The 27344-nt window shown below is 32.0% G+C and overlaps 1 protein-coding gene across 1 annotated transcript in view; it reads right to left on the reverse strand.

Moving 5' to 3' along the window:
• Positions 1–27344, reverse strand: part of Hers (Histone gene-specific Epigenetic Repressor in late S phase) — a 269265-nt gene that overhangs the window by 85895 nt on the left and 156026 nt on the right. Inside the window, exon 3 of the mRNA XM_075301194.1 lies at positions 2705–4439. Within this exon, the coding sequence (XP_075157309.1) occupies positions 2705–4019 (1315 nt within the window). The 5' untranslated portion in view covers positions 4020–4439. The remainder of the gene's footprint in view (positions 1–2704; positions 4440–27344) is intronic.

The following is a 27344-nucleotide window of genomic DNA, read 5'->3' on the forward strand; positions in this document are numbered from 1 at the left end:
TACAGATCATTGGGCACCGCTGCAAATCATTCGAAGGGCTCATCAAACCAAGACGAGGTTATGAGGACTGTTGGGGGTCTGTCCGCTAGATAATACGGGTTTAGATCTGAAAAATCGACACTTGGAGCCCCTAAGGAAGTATGCAGGCGACACCGCTTGTGGATCTATATTTCTATTGGCGTCGATAGACATTAAGAATGCCTTCAGAGCCAAAGGTGGGCAGACGTAATATATGCCTTAGAGTCGATATTTCACATATCGAAATACTTGACGAGAATATTGAAAGACTATACAGGGCCAATGGGAAATAAAATGGGAATAAGCTCAGGTGCCGCACAAGATTAAATCCTCAGGCCAAACCTCTGGAACACAACATTCGACGAGATACTGAAGATACTCATGCCAGACGATACATTTATTGTTGGGTACGCTGGCGCTGTCATACAAGCGAGAAATACTGCAGAGGCTCACGAGATCTCATTCACGCGAAAGACTGGTACTAACGAAACTGCATCTGCCTCTAGAAACAGTCGCGACTGAGCAGGCTTATGGCAAACATACACGCAGAGAAGGAATATGATCACCTCAAACATGTTTCAAGAGCAAAATGTTATTTTTGTATGGTGACCATGTAACTAAAATATTATTTTCTCGTCAAATATAACCTGCTTGCCGAAATCAGATACACGATTTTCGAGAAAATAACATGGTTGCGAAAACCATGTTACATGGTCACCACCCAAAAATAACATTTTGCTCTTAAAACATGTTTGAGGTGATCATATTCCTTCTCTGGGTGTAGGATGTCTTGTTCCAAGCAGAAGAAGAAACTCATGGAGATGACTAACGGTATACTCCTCTATGAAAGCGAGATCTGGGCGTCGACCCTAAAGAGACGAACTAGAGCAAACAAGCTGCTTTCAGTACAGAGAACGGCAGCCCTGAGAATCCTCTAAACATACCACACAGTATCAGGGGAAGCCGCGTTAGTAATAGCAGGAACGATCCCAATAGGCCTCAGTCGACCAGAGATAAATGACAGGAACGAAACAAAGGGTATATGGACATACCGACTTATGTCCGACATAGAATTATCGCGAGAGAGAAGATATGGAGAGGTGAAGTATTCCATGACTCAGACGCTCTCTGGTTAGGATTCTTCCGAAATGTAGGTCAGTATGGGGAAATGTAGGTCAGAAAACTGTAATTACCAAGACAAAGACGTTACGTATAATGCGGAGCTTCGCGACTCAGAAGACTGAGTGCAAACATAGGAGGCCCTCTTCAAAGTAGAATAATGGTACTCATGGAGTTCACCAACAGTATACTCCTCTGTGGAACGAGATCTGGGCGTCGACCCTACAAAGACGAACTGGAGTAAAAACAGGTGCTTTCAGAATACAGAACGACAGCCTTGAGAATCACCTCGGCATACCGCACAGTATCAGGAGAAGGTGCGTTAGTAATAGCAGGAACTATCCCAAAATACCTCCAGAGCGACAAAAGATTTTCGAGACCAAATAACAAGACGCGACATACTCGATAACCAACATCCGGTAAGATACCAGAGATAATTTGTGGGAACGATGAAGGAAAGAGACAAAGGGTAGTTGGACATACCGACTTATACCCGATATACAATTGTGGGGAGGTGACGTATTACATGACCCAGATACTCTCTGGTTAAGTCTATTTTAGAAAGTATTTCCACCGTATGGGGAAATGTAGGTCGGAAAACTGTATTTACGAAGACGTTACGGATGATGCCGAGCATAGGTAATCAGAAGGCTGATTGAAAACATAGTATGACCAACCGTATACTATGGAAGCGAGATGTTGGCGTCGACCCTACAGAGACGAACTGGAGCAAAAATGCTGCTTTCGGAGATGGGCAGCCCTGAGAATCACTTCAGCATACGACATAGTATCAGGGAAAGTCGCGTTAGTAATAGAAGGAGCGATACCAATAGACCTCCAGAGCGGCAAAAGGTCAAACAACATCAATCGATACCGAACATCCGTCAGGAGACCAAAAATAAATGGCCGGAACGATGTAGGAACGAAACAAAGAGTAGATTGATACACCGACTTATACCCGAAATACAATTATGGCGAGATAGAGGATATGGAGACGTGACAGTGTTTAAAGATCAAATTGGACATGTTTCTCCGAGAAATATAATCGAGAAGATGGTGCAGAGTTAGAGGAAATGGGAGGCCATATGGCGATTTGTAGAACACGTTCTCCACAGGAAAATGGTAGAAATGCACACTATGACATGAGTAATATATGCTTGAATCTGTTTGCGGACTAGAAGGAGAGGGTCACTGGCCACGTCCACCTCGAAGTAGTGTGAAGGCGTTTCCGAGTTGGTTGCCATACCCCGAGGAAAGAAGGAGGCTTTTATCTTAGCCGGTATCGTCGATTGTAAGAGAGTCCGACACACTATCAAGTGTATAAATATTTTCTCATCCTTACCAAAAAAAAAAAAAATAATTAAATTAAAGTATTTCTTATTTTCGTAATAATCAATACTGTCCGAAGACTATTGTCCTTTGTAAATTTAGAGCAATTCCTTATCGTATCCAAGATAATACTCTTTGTGTTCATAGCCCCAAATGGTTATAGTTTTGTATTCATAGCGACTACGTTCTACGAATATATGAAAATGGTTAATAATTGTTATCTATGCATTAGAATTACCTCGACCCAGTAAATGCGCTGCATAGAGAATATCTCGAAAATGATGCGCCTGCTGGTGTAACAACGAAAAGGATTCAGCTAAATTAGCTGCCATTGCTGCAGCACCCAAACCACCCACCAAAGGTGGTAATGTTGTGGCTGCAGGTGCTGGTGGTGCAGGCGGCGGTGGTGGAGGTTGTTGAACGGATGCCTGTGTTTGTTGTGGTGGATGTGTAGCTGTTGTCACTAATGATACCGACGCAGCTGGTGATGATGATGGAGCAGCAAGCACCGCCGGATGTGTTAAGGATAATCCGCTTGGTGTTGAAGCTGTTAATGCCAATGGTTGAGCGGGTGGTGGTGCTAAGGCCAACAAAGACGACGACGACGATGATGATGTGGACGAACAAGAAGAAGAAGAAGAAGAAGAGGGCACCACAACACTACTAGGCAATAAACCATGTGGTGTTGTCTGCTGATGTGGATGTGGTTGTGGTTGAGTTTGGGGCGATAGTCGTGTTGTAGGCAAACCCGTGGCAATACCGTTGGCTGCATTCGAGGGCAATAGGCTACGATTCATCTTGGTAGTTGGTGCCGATGGCGCCACTGAAGCCGCTAAAGATAACGAGGCCATGTGATGATGATGTAGAAGTTGCTGTTGTTGATACGTGGGGGAGGAGGTTAAATGGTGTGGCGCAGATAGTGACGCATTTTGCTGCTGCTGTTGATAGTGATGATGATGCGGCTGTGGCAATAGTTGGGCCTGATGCTGATGATGATGATGCTGGTGACTATTATTGTTTAGATGATGATGTTGGGGTTCTGTTGGTGACATGGCCAGACCTGAATCGGATGACACTGTTTCACAGATACTACTCGTCGTACTGCCAACACTTGAACAACGTTGTGGGTTTTGTTGTTGATGTTGCTGCTGCTGTTGTTGTTGTTGCAACAGATGCTGGCACAATGGACTTGGTATGATTGTTGTGAGTGGCAATACACCTGTTGGCATTGTTGTCGTTGTTGCGGTAATGCAACTGCTACTGCTGGTTGAATTGGTGCTCATTGAGGCACTACTATAGCGCATGGTCTTTATCATATCTGTAGTATTAATTGCCAGCTCTCTGCCTCCTCCTCCGCCCCCACCATCGCCGCCAGCATCTATGGCTTTAGCTGGCATAGATTTGTTTGTGGATTTAAGTGGTTTCATTGTAATGTTTACGGTTGACGGTGTAAAGCCTGCGGTCACTGTTGGCGGTGTTACCGTCGTTGCTATTGTTGTTAATAATAATTTATTGTTTGTGTTGGTCTCTTGACAATGTTCACAGTTTTTCATATTTCAAATGAGAACAACAATTGTTATTAGCCATTAATAAATTGTGCAGGGTCCAGTTGCTGTAGCTGGTTGCTGGGGTGGTTATTTGTTTTAATGACTTAACTGGATGCTGTTGTCTTGTTAACTTTCGGATTTCAACAAAGATTGTTTTTTGTTTATTTAATAATAAAATATAGATTTTGTTGTAATTGGGGTTTTCTTTTTGTTTTTTTTTTAATGTTACAGTTACAGTTGCTGTTGTTGTGATTGGTTTTATAACAAGGAAGTATTGTTTTAAGGCATCTTAGTTTAAGAATGTATTATTAAGTTTTTTTTGAAAAAAATATTTCTTGTTTTATTGTTTCAGTTTGTTTGTTTACATTATTTTGGCAACAAATTTTTGATTAATTGTTATGTGTATACTGGTCACAGTTTTCAATGCTATATTAAAAGAAGTCAATTGGATCAGCATTTGATTTTCAGAGATTTTGATTTGTTATTTGCACATGAAATTAGTTTCTACACTGGGGTTTTTTTTACCAGACCTTAAATAATATCAAATGTTAAAAAACAATATCGAAATTTCGTAAATAATAATAAATGTCCTGATTTTTACCGAGTATAAAATACATACACCCAAAAAAAGGTAAACCCAACATGAAAGTAAATGTTGGTTTGTTTTAGTAAATTTTAACTAAAATAGTTTTCTTATTGCAACATGTTACAAATAAGTTAATACCTTTTGTCAAATTGAAGATTTATTAAAAATAATATTTTTTTCTGTTGTTTAAGAAAATTTAATATGTTGAAGGAAAAAATTGGATGTAAAAATTATTAAAATGTATTTAGCGCTTTACGAAGTTCAAGACAAGTAAACATTTAGTAAAATTTGCGCATTTCAGAGACTCATGATCTCAATTTAAGCAAACTGCTATCATTTTAGGAAAATTTGAACTATTTTATTTTTTAGTAGAATTGTGAACTATATTGGGACTTTTTGATTTTTCTATACTCTACGGGTTTTTAACATTTTGATTTGATTTTACGACTTATAAAATATTTGAAAAAAAAATCGACTATCGGCTTTTGCGATCATTGAAAAGTTGACATTTTGAATTTTTAGTGCATTTTTGCGGCATAAAATGAGCTACATTACATTTCATTTCAATTTCAACTTAAATTTCATTCAAGGTCATCAAAAGTCTATTTCTCGAATTTTCAAGAAAAATTCCACAGTGGATAAGTCGAGAGCGCATTGTACAAAGAATTTCAATGAGAAACGAAAAGTCGATTTTTCCAAAGTGTGGAAAAGTGGGTATTTAGATTTTTTTTTAAATTGAAAAAGTCGGATTTTGAATTTTCGTTTCTCAAGTACAATGGACTTTTTAATTGAGAAAAAATGAAAAAAGTCTTTTTTCAATTTTTCAAAAGTTTTGAGTTTTTCAAGAATTGAATTTTTTTGATTTTTCTATACTCTACGAGTTTTTTAATTTGGATTTGATTTCTCGACTTTTAAAATATTAAAAAAAAAATGACTATCGGCTTTTGCGATCATTGAAAAGTTGACATTTTGAATTTTTAGTGCATTTTTGCGGCATAAAATGAGCTACATTACATTTCATTTCAATTTGAACTTAAATTTCATTCAAGGTCGATTAATAGAAATTCACATCAAAAGTCTATTACTCGAATTTTAAAAAAAAATCCATAGTGGATAAGTCGATTTTTCCAAAGTGTGGAAAAGTCGGTATTTAGATTTTTTTTAAATTGAAAAAGTCGGATTTCGAATTTTCGTTTCTCACGTACAATGAACTTTTTAATTTTTTTCCTGAGAAAAAATGAAAGAAGTCTATTTTCAATTTTTCAAAAGTTTTGAGTTTTTCAAGAATTGAAAAAGTAGGAATTGGACTTTTTGATTTTTGTATACTCTACGAGTTTTTTAATTTGGATTTGATTTCTCGACATTTAAAATATTAAAAAAATTGACTATCGGCTTTTGCGATCATTGAAAATTTGGCATTTTGAATTTTTAGTGCATTTTTGCGGAATAAAATTACATTTCATTTCAATTTCAACTTAAATTTCATTTAAGATCGATTAATAGAAATTCACATCAAAAGTCTATTACTCGAATTTTCAAAAAAAAAAAAAACAAAATCCATAGTGGATAAGTCGAGAGCGCATTGTACGAAGAATTTCAAACAAAAAGTCGTTTTTTCCAAAGTGTGGAAAAGTCGGTATTTAGATTTTTTTTAATTGAAAAAGTCGGATTTCGAATTTTCGTTTCTCAAGTACAATGGACTTTTTAATTTTTTTTCCTGAGAAAAAATTTTTCAAAATTTTTGAGTTTTTCAAGAATTGAAGAAGTAGGAATTGGACTTTTTAATTTTTGTCTACTCTAGGAATTTTTTAATTTGGATTTGACAATATTTAAAAAAAAATGACTGTTGGCTTTTGCTATCATTGAAAAGTTGACATTTTGAATTTTTGGTGAATTTTTGCAATATAAAATGGACTACATTACATTTCATTTCAATTTCACCTTAAATTTCATTCAAGCTTGATTAATAGGAATTCACATCAAAAGTCTATTACTCGAATTTTCAAAAAAAATCCATAGTGGATATGTCGAGTGCGAAGAGTACAAAAATTCGATAAAATCTCGATTTTTTAAAGAAAAATCGATTTTTGACTTATGTATACCTATATTGAATATTGAATCGGGCATGGGGATCGTATAATGAATATTTAGTACAAAATAATAATCATACGATCCCTGGACCATGGAAAAGTTGATTTTCGACTTTTTGGAAAAAGTTGACTATCGAGTTTTGCGCTTATGGAAAATTCGAATTTTGAATTTTTGGTGCATTTTTGCGACATAAAAAGACCTACATTACATTCCTCTTTCACTTCAATTTTAACTTACACTTCATTCAAGGCCGCTTAAAAGAAATTTACATCAAAATTCTATTACTCAAATTAGCACTATTTTCAAAAGATTCCATAGTGGATAAGTCAAGTGAAAAAGAGTATATAAGATCCGTTTCGTTTTTATGAAAAATCCATTTAAAAAAATAATAATCATACGACACCTGGACCATAAAAAATCGTTTTTTGCCTTTTGAGAAAAAAGTTGACAATCGCTCATTGCGTATCCCTACATTAAACATTACATCGGCGATGAGTACCGTATAATTAATACAAATTAAAAGGTAATCATACGATCCCTGGACAATGTTGATTTTCGACTTTTTAGAAATTGTAAAAAGTGGACTTTCGACTTTTTTTGATATTTGAACAATCGAACTTTAGAATTTTTGTTGCCTTTTCGCATTATTTTCATTCCATTCATTTCAAATACTACTATTCGAGTTCTTCCCTAAAGTTCAATTAGTGTAATTTGGCCATAATAAAGACACATCAAAAGTCTTTTACTCGAAGTAGCACTATTTTCAAAAAAATTGTTTGACAAAAAAAAATAATAATTTTCGACTTCTATATCCCTATATTGAACTTTAAATCAGCCATAGGGATCGTACAATCAATAACAATTAAAAAATAATAATCATACGACCCATTGACTATGAAGGTTAAACTACGTCCATTGCACTCTCGTAATAATATTGAAGTAGTCCTGGATGACATGGAAAAGTTGCTTTTTGTATGATAAAATCCTAATTAAAATTTGCAAAAAAAAATTAATAAATAAATAAATAGTAAGAGCATGGTATCACATTAGTTACGTCCTAGATCTTACGATTACGAAATACTAGCTTTGGTTCATCATCTTCTGTCCGTCCATCGGTCCGTATATTTTTTTCGCAAAGGAGGATTTCAAGGTTAACGCTTGATTTATTATTTAATCTGCATTAGTTAAACATCATAAAAAATCTCCATCATAAATTTATGTTTGAGTTTTTTTTTCAAAAATAATTTAAATACCTTTCAAATAAGCAACATTTTTTTAAGGAGATAATAAAAATAATTATAGTGTGGAAAATATGTGTAAAATATGGCCTACCGAATGGATCGATGACTAATAAAATTTCCAACCCATCCGCAGGAAATTATTTAGTATGCAATTTATTACCTGCCATAAAAATTGTTGGCCATAAGCTATTGAAACTTTTTGGTTTCGTTAGATACAAAATGAAATATCTAATTTTTTATCTTACGGTATTTGGGAAGATGAAAAGCGTTCTGGTTTTCAAACTGTTTTATGACCCATTAAATATGTTTATTTATATTGTAGTATTATAATGCGGTTCTTCTAAACGGGATGCTTTGATACATACATATACAAATGTAATAGAGCAATCTATTAATATATTTATTATTGAACTATTGCCAAATTTCAAAACTGAAAAGTTGTACACATAAGAAATTTGCTATTAAAAATCGTGTTATTCCCAAAAAGGCAATTAATCTATTTATCAGATATTTCTGTAATAAGTGTTATTTTATTTCTAATTAAATTAGATTTTCTTTAACTTATTTTCCTAATTAAATTAATTTAATTTAATAATTAAAATTATGATTAATCAAGCGATGTCAGCGATACAATTGCCTAAGTTTGTGCAACAAAAGAAGCAAAAGATGATGAGAAATTCGAAACTACAGCCTATTTAAACTTTGCGGTCACGGTTGCAACAGTTGGTAGAATTCTACCAAAATGGTAGATTTTTACTGTTTGGTAGATTGGTACAATTCTTGACGTTTTGGTAAAAGGTACTTACATTTTCTAAAGAAATAAAATTTTGAAAAAATTTTCTATAGAAATAAAGTTTTGACAAAAATTTTATAGAAATAAAATAAAATAAATTTTTGATTTATAGAAAGAATATTTTGACAAAATTGTCTATAAAAATAAAATGATGACAATATTTTCTAGAGAAATAAAATTTTGCCAAAATTTTCTAGAGAAATAAAATTTTACCAAATTTTTCTAGAGAAATAAAATTTTGCCAAAATTTTTTAGAGGATAAAATGTTGACAAAATTTTCTTTAGAAATAAAATTGTGACAAAATTTTCTATAGAAATAAAATTGTGACAAAATTCTCTATAGAAATAAAATTTTGACAAAATTTTCTATAGAAATGAAATTTTGACAAAATTTTTATAGAAATAAAATAAAATAAATTTTTGACAAAATTTCTTATAGAAACAATATTTTGACAAAATTTTCTATAAAAATAAAATGATGACAATATTTTCTAGAGAAATAAAATTTTGCCAAAATTTTTAAGAAAAATAAAATTTTACTAAATTTTTCTAGAGAAATAAAATTTTGCCAAAAGTTTTTAGAGGATAAAATGTTGACAAAATTTTTTTAGAAATAAAATTTGGACAAACTTTTCTATAGAAATAAAATTGTGACGAAATTTTCTATAGAAATAAAATTTTGACAAAATTTTGTATAGAAATAAAATTTTGACAAAATTTTCTATAGGTATAAAATTTTGACAAAATTATCTATGGAAATAAAATGTTGACAAAATTTTCTATAGAAATAAAATTTGGATAAAATTTTCTAGAGGAATAAAATTTTGCCAACATTTTCTAGAGGACTAAAATGTTGAACAATATTTGCTTAGAAATAATAGTTTGGTAAAATTTTCTATAGAAATAAAATTTCCTATAGAAATAAAATTTTGACAAAATTTTCTATAAAAATAAAATGTTGACAACATTTTCTTTAGGAAAAAATTTTCTAGAGAAATAAAATTTTACCAAATTTTTTTTGAGGAATATCATGTTGACAAGTTTTTCTAGAGAACAAAATTTTGACAATATTTGCTTTAGAAATAAAATTTTGGTAAACTTTTCTATAGAAATAAAATTTTACAAAATTCCCTGTAGAAATAAAAAAAATTTTCTATAAAAATGAAATGTTGAGAAAATATTCTACAGAAGTAAAACTTTGCCAAAATTTTCTTTAGAAATAAAATTCAGGTAAAATTTTCTATAAAAATGCCATTTTGACAAAATTTTCTATAAAAATAAAATTTTACCAAATTTCCTATAGAAATAAAAATGTTGACAAAATTTTCTATAAAAATAAAATGTTGACAAAATTTTCTATACAAAAAAAATTTTACCAAAATTTTCTGGAGGAATAAATTTTGTTAAAATTTTCTTTAGAAACGACATATTGAGAAACTTTTCTAGAGGACTAAAGTTTTGACAATATTTGCTCTAGAAATAAAATTTTGGTAAAATTTTCTATAGTAATAAAATTTCCTATAGAAATAAAATTTTGACAAAATTTTCTAACGAAATTAAATTTTGACAAAATTTTCTATAAAAATAAAATGTTGAAAAAATGTTCTAGAGAAGTAAAACTTTGCCAAAATTTTCTATAGGAATAAAATTTTGCCAAAATATTCTGGAGGACAAAAATTTTACAAAATTTTTCTGGAGGAATAAATTTTGCCAAAATTTTCTTTAGAAATGACATATTGAGAAACTTTTCTAGAGGACTAAAATTTTGACAATATTTTCTTTAGAAATAAAATTTTGGTAAAATTTTCTATAAAAATTACATTTTGACAAAATTTTCTATAAAAACAAAATTTTACCAAATTTCCTATAGAAATAAAAATTTTGACACAATTTTCTATAAAAATAAAATGTTAAAATTTTTTAAAGAAAAAAAAAATTACCAAAATTTTCTGGAGGAATAAATTTTGCCTAAATTTTCTAGAGGAATAAAATTTTTACAAAATTTTCTTAGAAATGACATTTTGACAAACTTTTCCATATAAATAAAATTTTGACAAAAATTTCTATAGAAATAAAATTGTAACAAAATTTTCTACAGACATAAAATTTTGACAAAATTTTCTAACGAAATTAAATTTTGTTTGATATTGTTGGTTTCACTTGAATCATTATTGTTGTTCTTGATCTCAGCTTAAAACCATGCATTGACTAAACTACAAATGTAGCTTTAATGACATTTTTGCAAAATTTTCTATAAAAATGAAATTTTGACAAAATTTTCTATAGAAATAAAATTTTGGCAGAAAAATTTGATAAAAAATAAGATGTTTTAGATTTGGCAGATTTTTGGTAAAGTTCTCTTCAAATTTTGGTAGATTTTTTTTGGCATGAGTGGCAACCGGGCTTGGGACTTCATTTTTATTAAACATTTGTATTCTTTTATAAATAAAAATCGCACTATATCACTATGAAAAAAAATTATAATTTATATAATGAAATTTAAATAAATTTACTGTTTTTTAAATTATTAAGGTTTATATTGTTTTCATTATTTTATTCATTGTAATTTGATGAAATATCATTTAATTCTTATTAAAAATTAAATTAAATAAAAGTAAATTTAATTTTGTCTTAAATAAGCTTTTATTAACACCTTTTTATTTATATTATGGAAATCAATAATTTTTATTTATATTAAGGAAATCAATAATTTAATTTCATTGTTTTAATTTAGGTTAGTTTTGGTTAAAATTACTTTTAATTAAATAAATCAAAATTAATTTTATGACAATTGTATATAAATTGTTTAATTTATTTTTATTAAATAAATTACTTTACCATCTTATGGGTGTTTTGAGTATGAGTGATATCATTTCAAAACATGGGAACGTATAAGCAATATGGTATTCAATTAATTATAACGTATGAGTAATTTGAATACCTAATATGACTAAATCATAGATGCAAATCATCTAGGCAATATGAGTAACCATGAATTCATTGTTTCAATAAAAATAATAATTTTTCATTTTGTCTGAAATTTACACAGACCAAATGATTTAAATTGTTCATATCCACACCCTGATCGATGGAACAAAGTTGTCTTGATTTTTTTTTTGATTTTGTCTTGATAAAGAGAACAAATAGCAATTTGTAATATTGTGAGTCACAAAATTTCAAAATACATTCTCGAAATTGCAAGGATGCCATTGTTAGAAAGATAGTTTTATCGAAATATTACAAAGACAGATTCTCATATGTCCATAAAACAAGTTCGAACCCTTTTATTTTTGTGGATATAAACTTTTGAACTATCAACAAAAATGTTTGGTTTTTTCTTTTTTTTTTTTAATATAGTCATATTGTTCTGGTTACATGATTTTTTCATGTATTGTTGCCGGTGTTGGTTTTTCTGTTATACTCGGTTTAAATGACAGCAATCACTAGATGTTAAAAATCTATTTGGAAAAACCACATGTGGTGAATGAATGAATAAATGAATGACTGAATATGAAAGCTTGTGAAAATATGTAAATAGAATGTATTGGTGTAGATATATTTACATATGTATGTGTATATATATAGATAATAAGTCCCCATGGTCCTCAGGTAAGTAACAAAAATATTACATTGGATTTATACAGATTTGCAGATGTTATCGCTCTTGTTTTTTGTGCTTCGAAAAATAACATAAGAATATTCCATAGCTATTTGTACTTGCTTTTTATTATTTTCCGATATATTCTATTTATTGTTGTGATTACGTTGCGGATTACGTTTCTCATAGCTGACAATCCTGTACTCAACACACAGGTCATTCCTTAGCAAAAGGGAAATCTCCAATATAATTCCTCTATAGCTATATGCTTATCGAATTGTAATAATATTATATTAGGGGCATTTTATGAGTGATATTATAGATAGGTTAGGTGGCAGCCCAATGTATCAGGCTCACTTGGACTATTCAGTCTATTGTGATACCACATTGGTGAACTTCTCTCTTATCACTGAGTGCTGCCCGATTCCATGTTAAGCTCAATGACAAGGGACCTCCTTTTTATAGCCGAGTCCGAACGGCGTTCCACATTGCAGTGAAACCACTTAGAGAAGCTTTGAAACCCTCAGAAATGTCACCAGCATTACTGAGGTGGGATAATCCACCGCTGAAAATCTGTTTGGTGTTCGGTCGAAGAAGGAATCGAACCCACGACCTTGTGTATGCAAGGCGGGCATGCTAACCATTGCACCACGGTGGCTCCCATATTATAGATGATCAGTGCAAATTTCATAATTACAAAGACTACAAAGGAAACTGTTTTATGGGTAGGCGCGATGGACCGTCGAACTTGATCCATAGATGGTGGCCACCATTTTCAAAGATTCGCCAGATATGAAATATGTATTCAACCGTTGAACTAAATGGACGTGTTTTTCTAAATAGGATTATTTCAATTTGGCGTATGCATATACAGTGAAACCTCTCATATTTGGATACTCTGAAAATCGGACAGCTCTCACAAGTGGACAATTGCCATGAGACGTTTTCTATGTTAACACATTAAAATTAACATCTCGTAAAAAAAGGTATTTTTTTTGAGCGAAAAAGTACTTTTCACTAAATTTCAACAAAAATTCCATTGGAAGATTATTGTCGAGAGCATCTTCAGACTGAAATTTAAAGAAAACAAAATTTTGTTTGTCAACTCCTCAATTTTAAATATTTTGTTAGTATCCGCTTATAAAGACTACCGTAGTACTGTAATCTCGGTTGCCACAGTTGTACTTCATGGTACATCATAAATTTTCTGTAGATAAATAAAAATAAATTTTTGACAAAAGTTTATATAGAAATAAAATTTTGACAAAAAATTTCTATAGAAATAAAATGTTGACAAAATTTTCTATAGAAATAAAATGTTGAACAAATTTTCTAAAGAAATAAAATTTTGACAAACATTTCTATAGAAATAAAATTTTGACAAAAATTTCAATAGAAATAAAATTTTGACAAAATTTTCTATAGAGATGAAATTTTGACAAAATTTTCTATAGAAAGAAAATTTTGACAAAATTTTCTACCGAAATAAAATTTTGACAATATTTTCTATAAAAATAAAATCTTGACAAAATTTTCTATAGAAATAAAAATTTGACAAAAATTCCTATAGAAATAAAATTTTGAAAAATTTTCTATAGAAATAAAATGTTGACAAAATTTTCTATAGAAATAAAATGTTGACAAAATTTTCTATAGAAATAAAATTTTGACAAAACTTTCTGCCGTAATAAAATTTTTAACAAAATTTTCTATAGAAATACAATTTTTCACCTAAAACATTTTTAAAATTAAAAAAGAAACTCTTTTTGACTAGGGCTTTTACAAAATCGAGATTTTCTTCCCGCATAAACTTGTCTGTTTTGCCAAACTTGTAAAAAACTACTAGCACATACGTTTATTAAAGACTCTCAAAATTTTTTTAATATTTTGTCAAAACTATTGTACCATAAATCTGATATCGGCTTAAAAATGTCTACACAAAAGGTACTAAATCATTCGCGGGGGTACGGTACTGACTAGAAAAAGTATTGAAAAAAGAACTATAGTACTGCATTTTCCATCCCTGCTTTCGAAAGGAGTGCCAGTTTTACTTTCTCCTATTATTCTTAGCGTAAAAGGTACTTAGTACAATTTTTTACTGTAGCAAGCCGCACGAAATTTAACGTCATCCACTGGGCAACCAACTTCAGCGCCCAGTGGACGTGTTTCAACTAAAGTTATCTTTTAAACGACCAGTATACGGGTTGGGAGATTGCGACACCTCTCTGGCAAGTCAAACTTTTCCTAAGGTAGTGATATCTAAAGGTTTTAATCCCTCAAGGAAGATGTTTACATTTCGTCATATGGCTTTTGAAGGGTGTGTCCCCTATTATTTTTATTGTAATAGGTACTTATTACGAATTTCCAGTGTGGTGATAAAACAAGTCACCATGCAACGAAATTCAACGTCATCCACTGCACTGTCAACTTTAGGGCCCAGTGGCAGAGGTTTATATTTCGTTATATGGCTTCCGAAGGGTATAACCCTTCCAGTTGTACTCTCTACCATTATTTTTAGCGTAATAGGTACTTGTTAAGGGGAGATTGCGACACCTCTCTGGCAAGTCAAACTTTTCCTAAGGTAGTGATATCAAAAGGTGTTAATCTCTCAAGGAAGAGGTTTACATTTCGTCATATGGCTTTCGAAGGGTGTGACCCCTATTATTTTTATTGTAATAGGTACTTATTACGAATTTCCAGAATGGTGATGAAACAAGTCACCATGCAACGTCATCCACTGCACTGTCAACTTTAGGGTCCAGTGACAGAGGTTTATATTTCGTTATATGGCTTCCGAAGGGTGTACCCCTTCCAGTTGTACTTGCTCCCATTATTTTTAGCGTAATAGGTACTTGTTACGATAAAAACAAGCAACGAAATTCAACGTCATCCACTTGGCTGCCAACTTAAGAGCCCGGTGGTATTGTTTCGACTGAAGTTATATATTAATCCACCTGCAGAAGGGTCACTAAAATGGTCAAACTTCTTTGGTCAAAGTCAAACCGTTCCAAAGATAACGACATGGTAGTCCCTCAAGGAAGAGGTTTAAAGATATCAAAAATTCGTTCGTACTAAAAAATCAGGATCAATCGGCCCTACTCTAGGCGTTGTCATCTAAGTAAAACCATTCCTAAAAATGAGCGCAAGTAATTCTTGGAGTTAGAAAAAGGGAGCGATCGCTGGATGTACTGCCATCTTACAAAAGGGATCAAAGATCGTTTGCCTCAGTTGCAAAAAATAGTCTTATGATGGCTATTGTTAAAAGGGGAGCAGTGGACGGTATGGTCCCAAAGCATAAGTGGGGGAAATTGAGAATGCTTTGTCTGGCGTCTACTCACAGGTGCTGGGAAAAGTTTCTTAGTCCAAGACCACGGCACCACGAGGATGGTGGGTACCCAGGAACGATTTAAGCTAATTGCTTTTGTGGACCAGAGGTTCATTGATTGTTTTACAACAAGAAAGCGCTCTTTACGTCTTATGTTGGGAAGGACATACCGGCTAGACGTAAAGAACATGCATGAATACCTGCAAATCCTAGTGATCTTGAATCTACATTACACAGACCAAATGATTGTAGTTTAGATCTACCAATCGCTGATTGGAAGGTTAACCGGTTGAGATGGATTGACCAAGAAGACATGTGGTGTTTGTACTGAACATTCATTCTTTGCCACATCTAGCCAAGTTCCAGGGCCGTGTGTGGTATGGCTTTCATTATATTTATATCAAGATATACACGCGATCGGCCGAAGGATTTCGTAATGGGGAAGCCTCAATTTGAGTCAGAAGTGAACAGATCAGCTTGCGAAGTCGAGGGAGATGCTAAAAATGGAAGAACGTCGTATGCGATAGGTGGTTTCTACAGCCTCAATGAAAACGGCCATAAACTGCCGTAAATCTCTCAACGAGATGGCTTAGCAGCACAATATTCACCTAATATTGGTGTCTGGCCACAGGAAGAAATTGCTAAGCGGATGAGTTAGCAATGCTAGGAACTATTTTACATATCCCAGGGGAACTTTTAGCTTTGCCTCTGTCTACCCGAAAGTTCATACTGCATGCATACCTACGATCCGTCCTGATCTTGAATCTGTAGTACACAGACCAAAGGAATGTAATTCAGATTTTCCAACCGGTAATTGGAAGGCTGACCGGTTGGTTGAGGTGGATGGACCAAGACGACGTGTGGTGTTTTTACTGAACATTCAGTCTTTGCCACATCTAGCGAAGTTCCAGGGGGTGTGTGGTATGGCTTTCATTATCTCCATATCAAGATATACAAACGCGAAGGATTTCGTAATGGGGAAGCCTCAATTTGAGTCAGAAGTACACAGATCTGCTTGCGAAGTCGAGGGAGATACCAAAAATGGAAGAACATCGTATCCGATAGGAGGTTTCTACAGCCTCAAAACTCACTCCATGAAAATGAACATAAACTGCCAAAAATCTCTCAACGAGATGGCTAAGAGGATGAGTTAGCTAGACTAGGAACTAACTTACATATTCAAGGGGAATTATAATCTCTTGTTTTGCCTCTGGCACCTACACGTTCATAGTGCATGCATACCTCCGACCCGCATAGAAAAAAAATTCACGAAAATTTATCCAATTAAAATTTAAATAGAGTTTTAAAAAATACTCAATTAAAAATTTAATTGATTTAACAAATTTTTTAATGAAAGCAAAAATCAATCACAAAAATTAATAGTATCAATTAATTTTTTAATTGTATTAATTAATTTTTTAATTGTATCAATTAATTTTTTAATAGACCTTCAATTAATTTTTTAATTGATACTATAATTTCAATGATTGAAGACATTTCAATTAAAAAATTAATTGGACGAATTAATTTCGTGATTGAATCAAAAAAAAAAAAAAAATTGTGTGCGTCCTAATCTTGAATCTATAGTGCACAGACCAAAGGAATGTAATTCAGACATTCCAGCCGGTGATTGGAAGGCTGACCGGTTGGTTTAGGTGGGAATTATAATCTGTTTGTATCTAGCTACCTAAAAGCTCATACTGCATGAGAAGACTTTTATGACGGCGAATGTCCAATGGAAGAATTGCAAGGACTATAACGATAGCAAGCAAATATCGCAACATCTAAACTTAAATAGCAAAGTAGATATGCAAGTACTTTCCAGACGACAGACATTTCTCCTTAAATCTGTAATAACTGGTCGGTGCCCGATAGGTGAGTTTGTCTAAGTGAGCCAGACACAAAGTGGAATAACTCCAAATAAGCCAGATCTATACTAAAGGCTGTGGAAAAGTTCATTCGCCCGAACTGAAACATGTACAGTCTAGGCATGTATAGATTTGTATCTGGCCTTTTCTTTTCAATGGTTCTATTAATCAGGTTCCTTAATCTAATTTGTCCATATAGCTCGAATAATAATTAATTGTAAGTTAAGATATATAACTCAAAGCCAAGAGAAAAGTTCACCAGTGTGGTGTAACAATGGACTGAAAATAGTCTAAGTGAGCCTGAAATAACGGACAGCCAAAAGAATATATCTTATGAAGTGAAAATTATAGGAATCTCGGAACGAGTGTTTTTGGATAGAATTTCTAATTGTTTTTTTTTTTTTTTTTTTTTTTTTTGATAACTATGGAATGACCCTATTGCTTTAACTATATCCTTGAGTGGATGATTTAACAACATTCTACATAATGGGGATATTCCATTCAGAGAGTTCAAAGTTGTTGTGAAAAGTTCCATACCTCGCAAAACCTATCAGAAGTTGTACATTTTTTTGGGTTGAAAATAAAGTTATCACCTAACAATTACAAAGTTGAAAAAGCATGAAATCCTTCAAATTGGAAAAAAAGGGTCTAACTAAACTCAACAGATTCCCCATAGTGACCAATTCTCATTGAAAAATCTATCAACTTTGTTTGTGTAACATTTCTAACGAAAGGATTTTGATTGCTCTGTTAAAACATTTGCCAACTTTTTTCTCCTCATGTTTTGTTTTTTTTTTTTTGTTTCATTTGAATTTTTCCCCCCGATTCATTGCCATAGACATGGACATCACTTCTCATGCAGTTATACTGTGTTAATTTGAATGGTCTGGCAAACAAAAAAAAAGACCTAAACAATTGTCAGGAAGACATAAAACGTTTTATTTGCTATAACACGGATACAGGAAAAAACAAGTTTTATACATTTTCTCTCCTCTCCCTACTAGTATGGATATGGATGTTTGGCGTTGATTTTTGTTAACTGGTGTTTCCTTGATAACGAATATTTTTCGAGAGAAAAACTAAAAAATAAAAATAAAACGACAACGACAACGTTTTCGAAAACAGTTGGACAACTATCACTGCATCACTCGGAATTAGGGAAAAGTATTTTTTTTTTTGCCAGAAACAAAAACCCCGGAATGTTTTTTGTATAGATTAGAATAATAAAATATTCGCTTGTATATTTGGAATAGAAAATGGTGTGAATCTGAAATGTGATAAACCCTTAGTTGGTGGTTATGCTTTTCATGAAATATTTAAACGTATTGATTGAAAAAACAAACTGGATTTAATATTGCAAACTATTTTTAATATATGCGAAAATCTTGAAATAAAAAACGAAATTTAAAAATTCATATATCATTCATTTGGAATTAAATGGCCGTGGGGTGGTATAAGTGATGAGATTTATTCATTTGAAATATTATAAATAATTCATATTAAGCCATTGTTGAATTTACACAATTATATTGGAATGTTTTACAACAATAATAACAAAATTAAAAAAAAAAATATTTTCTAAAATAACAATATCTGTTGTAAGTGGTATTAAAATTAAATATGAATTCAATTTCAATATGGTTTTTATTTAAATTGCTTATACGATCCACTGCACTCAGAATAATTTATGGATATAACCCAGCAAAAAATACTTCAGCAGCAAGAGTTTAGTTGCGCTTTTTGGTATACAATAAAGTAGGCATGAATCGGTGGCAATAACGTAAACGAGTAATCAAACTGGTTTATGATCATTCGTTTACGTTATAGCAACCAATTCATGCAGTAAAGATGCATGAAAGGAAGTGCTGTTTTCCTTTACACTTCTCAGCAATATATCTATTAAAATGAGCAATTATATCAGCGCTATGTAGAAGCTGCTCTAAATCGGGACATCGCCCACAAAAATCAGCGAGGATTCGGTTGTTTTGTAAGCAGTTGGTGTTGCCTCTCTCCCTTACAATCCTGCTGAAATAGTGCTCAATTTTTTGCTGGGGTATGTTTCAGCTCGTGTTGCCAGTATTGGGGGGATATTTTTTCTTGGATGAGGACGCAAGTTTTGAGTTGGGGATTTTATAAATTTGATTTTTTTTTGAAATCGTTTCTATATAATAAATTCAGTTTCCATTATTGGTAGCACATGGAATTCTTTTTATTTCAACATTATTAAAAATGAATCGTCACAATTTATGAAAGAAAAATTTTGCTCTTCTTTATTAGAGTTAGTATTGATTCCGAGCCCAAGGTGCTAATTTTTTAAAATAAGGGCATTTTTTTGGGAATTATCTAGCTTTAAACCTAGGTTCTATAAACTTAAAATTAGGATGAAAAAAATAATTACGTGATTCTAAAGATTACGCAACCTAAATTTTAGGATTATTTTTAAATTTACAAAATATTAAGGACGAATTTCTTAACAATAATGAGATTTTAATTAAAATAAAGCTTTTTCCATTAAATTTAGGACACAAACTTTGTAAATTTGCGTCCCTCCGTTAAAGTCCCATGTCTTTGAACTAAGGGTAATTTTCCTTAAACTAAAGAAGCACCTATTTGATTTAAAGAAATTGTCTTAAATTAACTGAAATATTGAAACTTTACATTTAAGATAAAAACAATTCAAATATAGTTTAAAATTTATTTTGAGGATTTAGCTTCTTTGGTTTTAAATTTCTTTTTGGGAATTAAGAAAACATTTTTTACTTTGAAGTATCTGTTATAATTTGGATTTTTAAACTGGCATTTGTTTGTACGTGAGTACCTTTATTAATAAACCTCGAAAAGAGAATGAAAATTTGATAAATGAGATCTGTACGCTAATTTTAATTTTATTGGTCCTAGATTTAAAGCCAGATAGGTCGCTAAAAAAGTTCTTTATTTTAAGGAAGCCGCATCTTTGGCTCGGAATCAATACCAAACTCCTTAAGGGAAGGTCAAAATCTTTGAATCCAAGTAAACTTTCAAATTCCAAATTCGTATTCTGTCAAATTCCAAAGACTCGTGTCCTAAATTTAAAGAAAGAAAGAAGATTTTTAAAGAAATTAATATTGTATAAATTGTTTATCCTAAAATTTAAGTTTCATAATCTTTCATATTTGTTCAATATGTCTTACAAAATGGTGCAAATGATGTATTTGGATTAGAAACTCCCACAGGATTTTTTTGGGGCCCAGTCGCTAAAACATTTCTTTTTACAATTGTGAACTCATTTCATAAGGACTAGTCTTGTGTCGTTCCGGAACGAACTAGTTCCGGTTGACTAAAAGGAACGATTGTCACTAGTTCCATCTCTTTCGCTCTCATCGTTCCTTTTGTCATTTATTTTTATTTTCAATTTACACCCCATCGTTCCGCGGATTGCAGTTTGATTTTTACTTTTGTTTGAGAGTAACTATTTGCTAATTCGTTCATTTTGGCGCCTGTGTATATTAAAGCATTGCTTGGCAAGCTGCTATTTAATAGGATCCTTGGTTAATAGGATCATTAGTTTTTTTATTTTCACAAAACACAAAAAAAATCTTTTAGGATACAGTCATTGCAAATTTGAGTTTAGTTATTATTTTACATTTTCCATTTCATTCTTTATTTTTTTCTAACTATATCACTATTGAAGTAAATTCACTGAATTTTCCATATTTTTCATATCTTTCATTTGACCCCGACCTTCGGTGCACAAAGCAAACAAACAATGTCATGTCATTCTTTAGTAGATGACAAATATAAAACGCCGGAACGAAAAGGAACGATGGATCGGTTTGAAGGAACTAGTTCCTTTGTACAAAAGGAACGATGAGTCCGAATCACATCGGTGAACGATTTTGCCTAAGACTAATAAGGACTCGGTCTTAAATGTTGACCCCTCATCAGTGTTCATCACTGATTTGGACCATATATCCCATAACTATAGAAATGATGAAGATGGTTCAACTTCATATTGAACTTCCACCCAATTGTTTTACTTGTGCATTTAGAAGTAAAATTTCGCACTCAAATATTTGGAAGACGATCACCGGTCTCCCGAAGTTGAGTGGCGATAAGAGCTAGTACACATTGGGAAGAGAACGTAAAGCCCATAGAGACAATGCGATGTGGTCCAAAAGACGGCGAAAATACTATGGGATGACTCAGACAAGAAAAAGTCTGGGGAGCTACTCAAGGAGAGTAAGACGACATTCAGGAGGGCCGTGAGAATAATGAGCGGCCACCTAGAATGGAGAGAATATCAGTGCCGAATAGGAGTAGCAGAAGTTGAATCATTTACGGCGTGTTTTGAGGATAATAGGTTAAGTTAGGTTAGGTTAGGTGGCAGTCCAATGTATCAGGCTCACTTAGACTATTCAGTCCATTGTGATACCACATTGGTGAGCTTCTCTCTTATGACTGAGTGCTGCCCGATTCCATGTTAAGCTCAATGACAAGGGACCTCCGTTTTGTAGCCGAGTCCGAAAGGCGTTCCACATTGCAGTGAAACCACTTAGAGAAGCTTTGAAGCCCTCAAAAATGTCACTAGCATTACTGAGGTGGGATAATCCACCGCTGATGACAAAAAGGAGTTCACCATATCGCTGAAGAGGTGATTCGGGACTTTGCCAAACTTGGAAACAGAGACTGAAAACAAATTAAAGAATTCGTTAGGGACACAGACTTCCTGGAATAACACCAAAGTTTGAGCGAACCATAAGCCCAATACTGTCTTATATGTGTGTCTGTCGACATGAGACAAGAAAACCTGGATCCTATTTTCAACTCAGCCTAGCCTAGCCTCTAAAGGGAAAAAAGGAAAGTTTTTTTGCATCCCATCATTAGTGGAGATGAAATGGAGATCCACTAAGACAATTCCTAGCGAAAACACCATATGGTTACACAGGTCATGTCTCAACATCGTCGGCAAAACCGAATATCCATGGAAAGAAACTTATGCTGTATATTTAGTGGGACCAGTTGGGTGTGGTGTACTATGAGCTACTGAAGCCAGGAGCACTGTATTGAACTCAATTGATGCGTTTGAGCCGAGAATTGGGTGATAAACTGCCTCAGTATTTCGGAAAGGAACGACAAGGTGACAATAACACTCGGCCATATGTTGGAAAACCCAAATCATAAGTCCTATACCAACTATGTACACTGAAAAAAAAGCATACCCGGTTCCAAAGATTTTGTCTTTACTTTAAAAAATTTGGTATTGATTCCGAGCCAAAGAAGCGGAGAATACAAGTAAGGATACTTTTAAGACACAATTCTCTTTTAAAATCGGGTTTTGTGTACTTGCTTCTAGGAAGCAAATTTTAATTTTTCGCTTTTTCAGCTTTTTTTCTGCATATGCTATCAAAGTCCTTTAAAAACAAGTTAACGACGACTTTATTTTCCAAATTAAGACTCGACTTCGAGTAGAAACTATGCTGTGTTTCAAGTAGAAAACGTCTTTAAAATAAAGTGTTGAAAAACATGTCCTATATTTGAACGATTTTTTGCTTTGTAGTCAAGATGCAAAAAGACAACAAATTTAAAGACAATTTCATTAAATTTAAAGAATTTTTCTGAATTATTAAAGTCAAGTTGACCTTAGCCCAAACATTTTTTCTTTCATGTTATGATATCAATTTTTAAATCAAATCACTTAATTATAAGGACAATACGACTTCATTGAAAAGTTTATCGACCTTTGGTCAAGGAAAAAACTTTATACTAGAGAAATGCATCTTCTATGCTAAGCAAAATTTGCATTCGTATTTTAAAGACATGAAATCTTTGACCTCACGACAATATTTTGCAGCTTAAATTTTAGGATTCCCAATTTACACAATATTAAACACAAATTTCTTTAGTCTTTGATTTAAGAATTGTTTTCTTTAAATCTTGACACCGAATGTTTGAAATTTACATCCCTGCTTTAAAGTCGTATATATTTAAAGTAAGTAAAACATTTTTGATTTAAAGAAATAATTTTTAAATTAACTGAGATATTGCATTCTTGGATTAAAAATAAAAATCTTCAAAAATAGGCTAATACGTATTTTGCATCTTTTTTTTTTTTTTTTTTTTTAATTAAGAAACAATTTTTCCTTTGAAGCACATATTATAATTTGAATTTTTAAAAAGATATTTATTTGTGCATAAATACCCAGCAACAAAATTTGGAAGTTCTTCCAAAGGCACAACTTTAAAAGCACTTCCAGAAGATGCACTCCCAATGATGTGCTTTCTTTTAACTACCCAATAAGTTCTTATAATTCAATTTTATATAACTTGTTTTTTTCTCATACTTTTAATGGGTAATTTTAACTTCTTTTTGTTTCAAATACGTTAACAATGGAGTAAGAATTAATAAAAAATTATAAAAATTATTTATTTGACAAAATATCACAGACATTTTTAATTTACATCCAAAACGTTGAATTCGGATCACACCTAAAGAAGTGATGCAAATTCAGTGCAACGGCTGCTGAAATTGAGGACTTCCGTCCTATGACAAGCCCATGTTAAATTCATCGCTTCTGCGTCAATTTTGCGGCACTTCCGGATCCAAAAAGAACATTTTTATTAATTTTTTTTAGCGACGCTTTTTTTTGCTGGGTACCTTTGTTGTCGATAAATCGCAAAGAGAAAATGAAACTTTTATAAATGAGTTCTGTATCCTAATTTTAAATTTATAGAGCCTAAATTTAAAGCTAAATAGCTCCCTCAAAAATGTGCTTATTTTTAAGAAGCAGCAATTTTGCTTCGGAATAACTACCAACATCCTTACGGGAATGTCAAAATCGTTGAATTCAAGTAAACGTTTTTTTTGAGTGTGCTTCTTCAGATTACCACTCGTTGTTCCGATCGGTGACCCATGAGACAAAAGTCGAGTCGTTTTTTCGTTGGGAAAAATTGTGGCCAATATTTCGATTGATCAGTCTATTAATTTTTTTTGTTGGGAATAAATTTTCAATTCTGAATAACGCGAAACTAAACATTCGAAATGTATGTAAATTTGTGTGAAAGTAAAAGTAATAAAATCCAGCAATGGACAAATCTTCCATTGTAATTGATTGGTCCCAACTTTCGTTATATTTCGGATTAAGCTTGTCAACCAGCCTAAGATTTTAAATCCTAAAAGCCATGCTTTTTGTGTACCCTTCACTATCAGATATTAGTAAAGAGTGTTATAACATCGTTTCTATAATTTATAACCTCTTAGATATGTCAATAACTCTGGCAGTAAAGATCACTTGACATTTGATATATAAATATATTCAGCTCTAATACTCTTATCAGACATTATGCTAATCTCCCTTCTCGAATGGAAGTCCATATCACTTCACCTGATCCACCAGAGTTAACGAGCTTGCAAAAACTGTTGCGCATGCGTAAAATAATGTGGGTTTCAGTTGCAAATATAAACAACCACATATGGTTTAAATTTCTTTGTTTGACTTTCTTTAAGGTATTAACATAAATTGTAAGCCAAAGCATCGTTGGTTTTCTTCAATATTTTCGTGATGCTTGTTTGCTTTTTCTTACGGTTGCGTTGCTTTAATACACCATTGTCAATAACATCCATAAAAATGTTGCTGTGCCTGCTGGTCACCCATGAAGCCATTGAAAAGAGATAAAAGTTAAACACGTTTCAGTGCAGAAAAACACTTTGCCCGTTTAATGTTGGTTTGGATTTTTTTCTCAACGATTTGCCTAATAAAAAATTAAATATTGGTAAATTAAAAACAAAACCCACATTGTCTTTAAGCTCTTTCTACTCTCCACTTTGGACCCCCATTCAGTCATTCATTCATTCATACATTTGAGGTATGCTGTCTGTCTTACGGCTTATTTGGAGTCCATCTGTTCTTTGGTTAATCGCATTTGTTTTCTTCGTGTATTGACTGTGTGGCTTATTTCGATTTCTTTTTTAGATGGCTGCTTTGTTACGGTCTCTTTGATGGTCATAATCGGATTAATAGACTTAAAAGACTTTTGTTTAAGAGCCTCATAATACGATTGTTAAAATTTAAATATACTTTAGTTAGAATTAATATAATTCAATTAGGATTTTTTCACTGAACAATGTAACGATTTAATTGTTTGAAAAAAAAAAAAAAAATACTAAAGGAATTTCAAAGAAAAAAGTTTTAAAGAATGAATAATATGACAAACATGTTGTGTGAGAGAAGAAAACATAAAAAAATATATTAGTTCAAATTACATTAAATTAATAAATAGAAACTAATAAACATCAATTAAATTATATTTGTTTTATTTTTTAAGTTTAATTTAGCTTCAGGGTAATCAAATCAAATTGAATTTGTTTCTGTTATAGAAAATCATAGATTATTTATTATATTTTATATTATGTGAGGCCGAAAAAACACTCGAAACTAAAGCAAAATAAGGCTTTTTGGTCTATCAAGTCTATTAAAAAATCTTCAAAACATAGGTCAAATTAATTTAAGTTTTTATTTTTATTTTGTCTGGTTAAGTTTGAATTAAGTCTGTTTAGTTTTTTTAATTTATGTTTTTATAATTTAAATTTTCCTATGAAAATCGCTAATAAAACGAGCTCGAGAACTATATATATTTTTAATTTTTATTTATTTAATAATTCGTTTATTCATTGAACAACCTTATCGGAATTTTTTTTGAAGAGATAACTAAAGCAATACGAGTACAACTGTTGAATATTATATTTGATATATTTTTAAATTTCCCACCATAAAGTCTTACAATGCAATGACGAAATATAGAATAAATAACAATTAAACACCCATGTTCGGATATCCACTTCCACTATCCACGTCAAATCCACGATTTGGTGTTCTTAATTCCACGTTATTTTTTTGAACTTTTCTGTAACCAGCTGGGTTGCACAAATCACCCAAAAATTCACTAAGGCGGAAATCAAAATAAGTGCAATCAATAGACTTATTTAAATTTATTAATTTTTTAATTAAAAATGATGCAGTTTTAATAAAACTCATATATTAAATATAAAACATTTCAAATTTTTTATGCGAGTACTTTTTTAACCGGAAATACACCCATCTTGGACATAATTCAACTTTCATCAAGACTTTTGCAAGTGAATTGATTTCACGAAAATTCCGGTGAAACTGGATTGTAGGACACGAAAATCGTTGAATTGATTCACATTCCCCTGGAAGTGGATTTGGGAACATTGGCACAAAATAGAGACCTCGAGATTGTTTTTATTAACAATTTTTAGTTGGTAACGAATTTATTTCTACATTTTATTTATTAATTTAATTTAGTTTTCTGGTTTTTCCGGCTGAAATTTGGTACATGATGTTGATATATATGGTCTCTAACAATCATGACAGAATTGGTCCATATCGGTTCATAATTATATATAGCCCCCTATAATTCATCATCCGATTCGGTTGAAATTTGGTATATGATGTTGATATATATGGTCTCTAACAATCATGACAGAATTGGTCCATATCGGTCCATAATTACATATAGCCCCCATATAAACCGATCCCCAGATTTGACTTCCAGAACTACTTGGAGGAGCAAAATTCATCCGATTCAGTTGAAATTTGGTACGTAGTGTTAGTATATGGCCGCTAACAACCATGCCAAAATTGGTCCATATCGGTCTATAGTTATATATAGCTGATCCCCAATCACAAAATTTGAAAAAAAAAAAATTCTGTAGAAATAAAATTTGGACAAAATTTTCTATAACAATAAATTTTTCTATAGAAATAAAATTTTCGTTTTGTTTGTTATTGTTGGCTTCTCTTCAATCGTTATTGTTGTTTTTTTGATCTCA

The sequence above is a fragment of the Haematobia irritans genome, chromosome 3 (genome assembly GCF_050003625.1).
Source record: "Haematobia irritans isolate KBUSLIRL chromosome 3, ASM5000362v1, whole genome shotgun sequence".
In the NCBI taxonomy this organism is placed as follows: Eukaryota; Metazoa; Arthropoda; class Insecta; order Diptera; family Muscidae; genus Haematobia; species Haematobia irritans.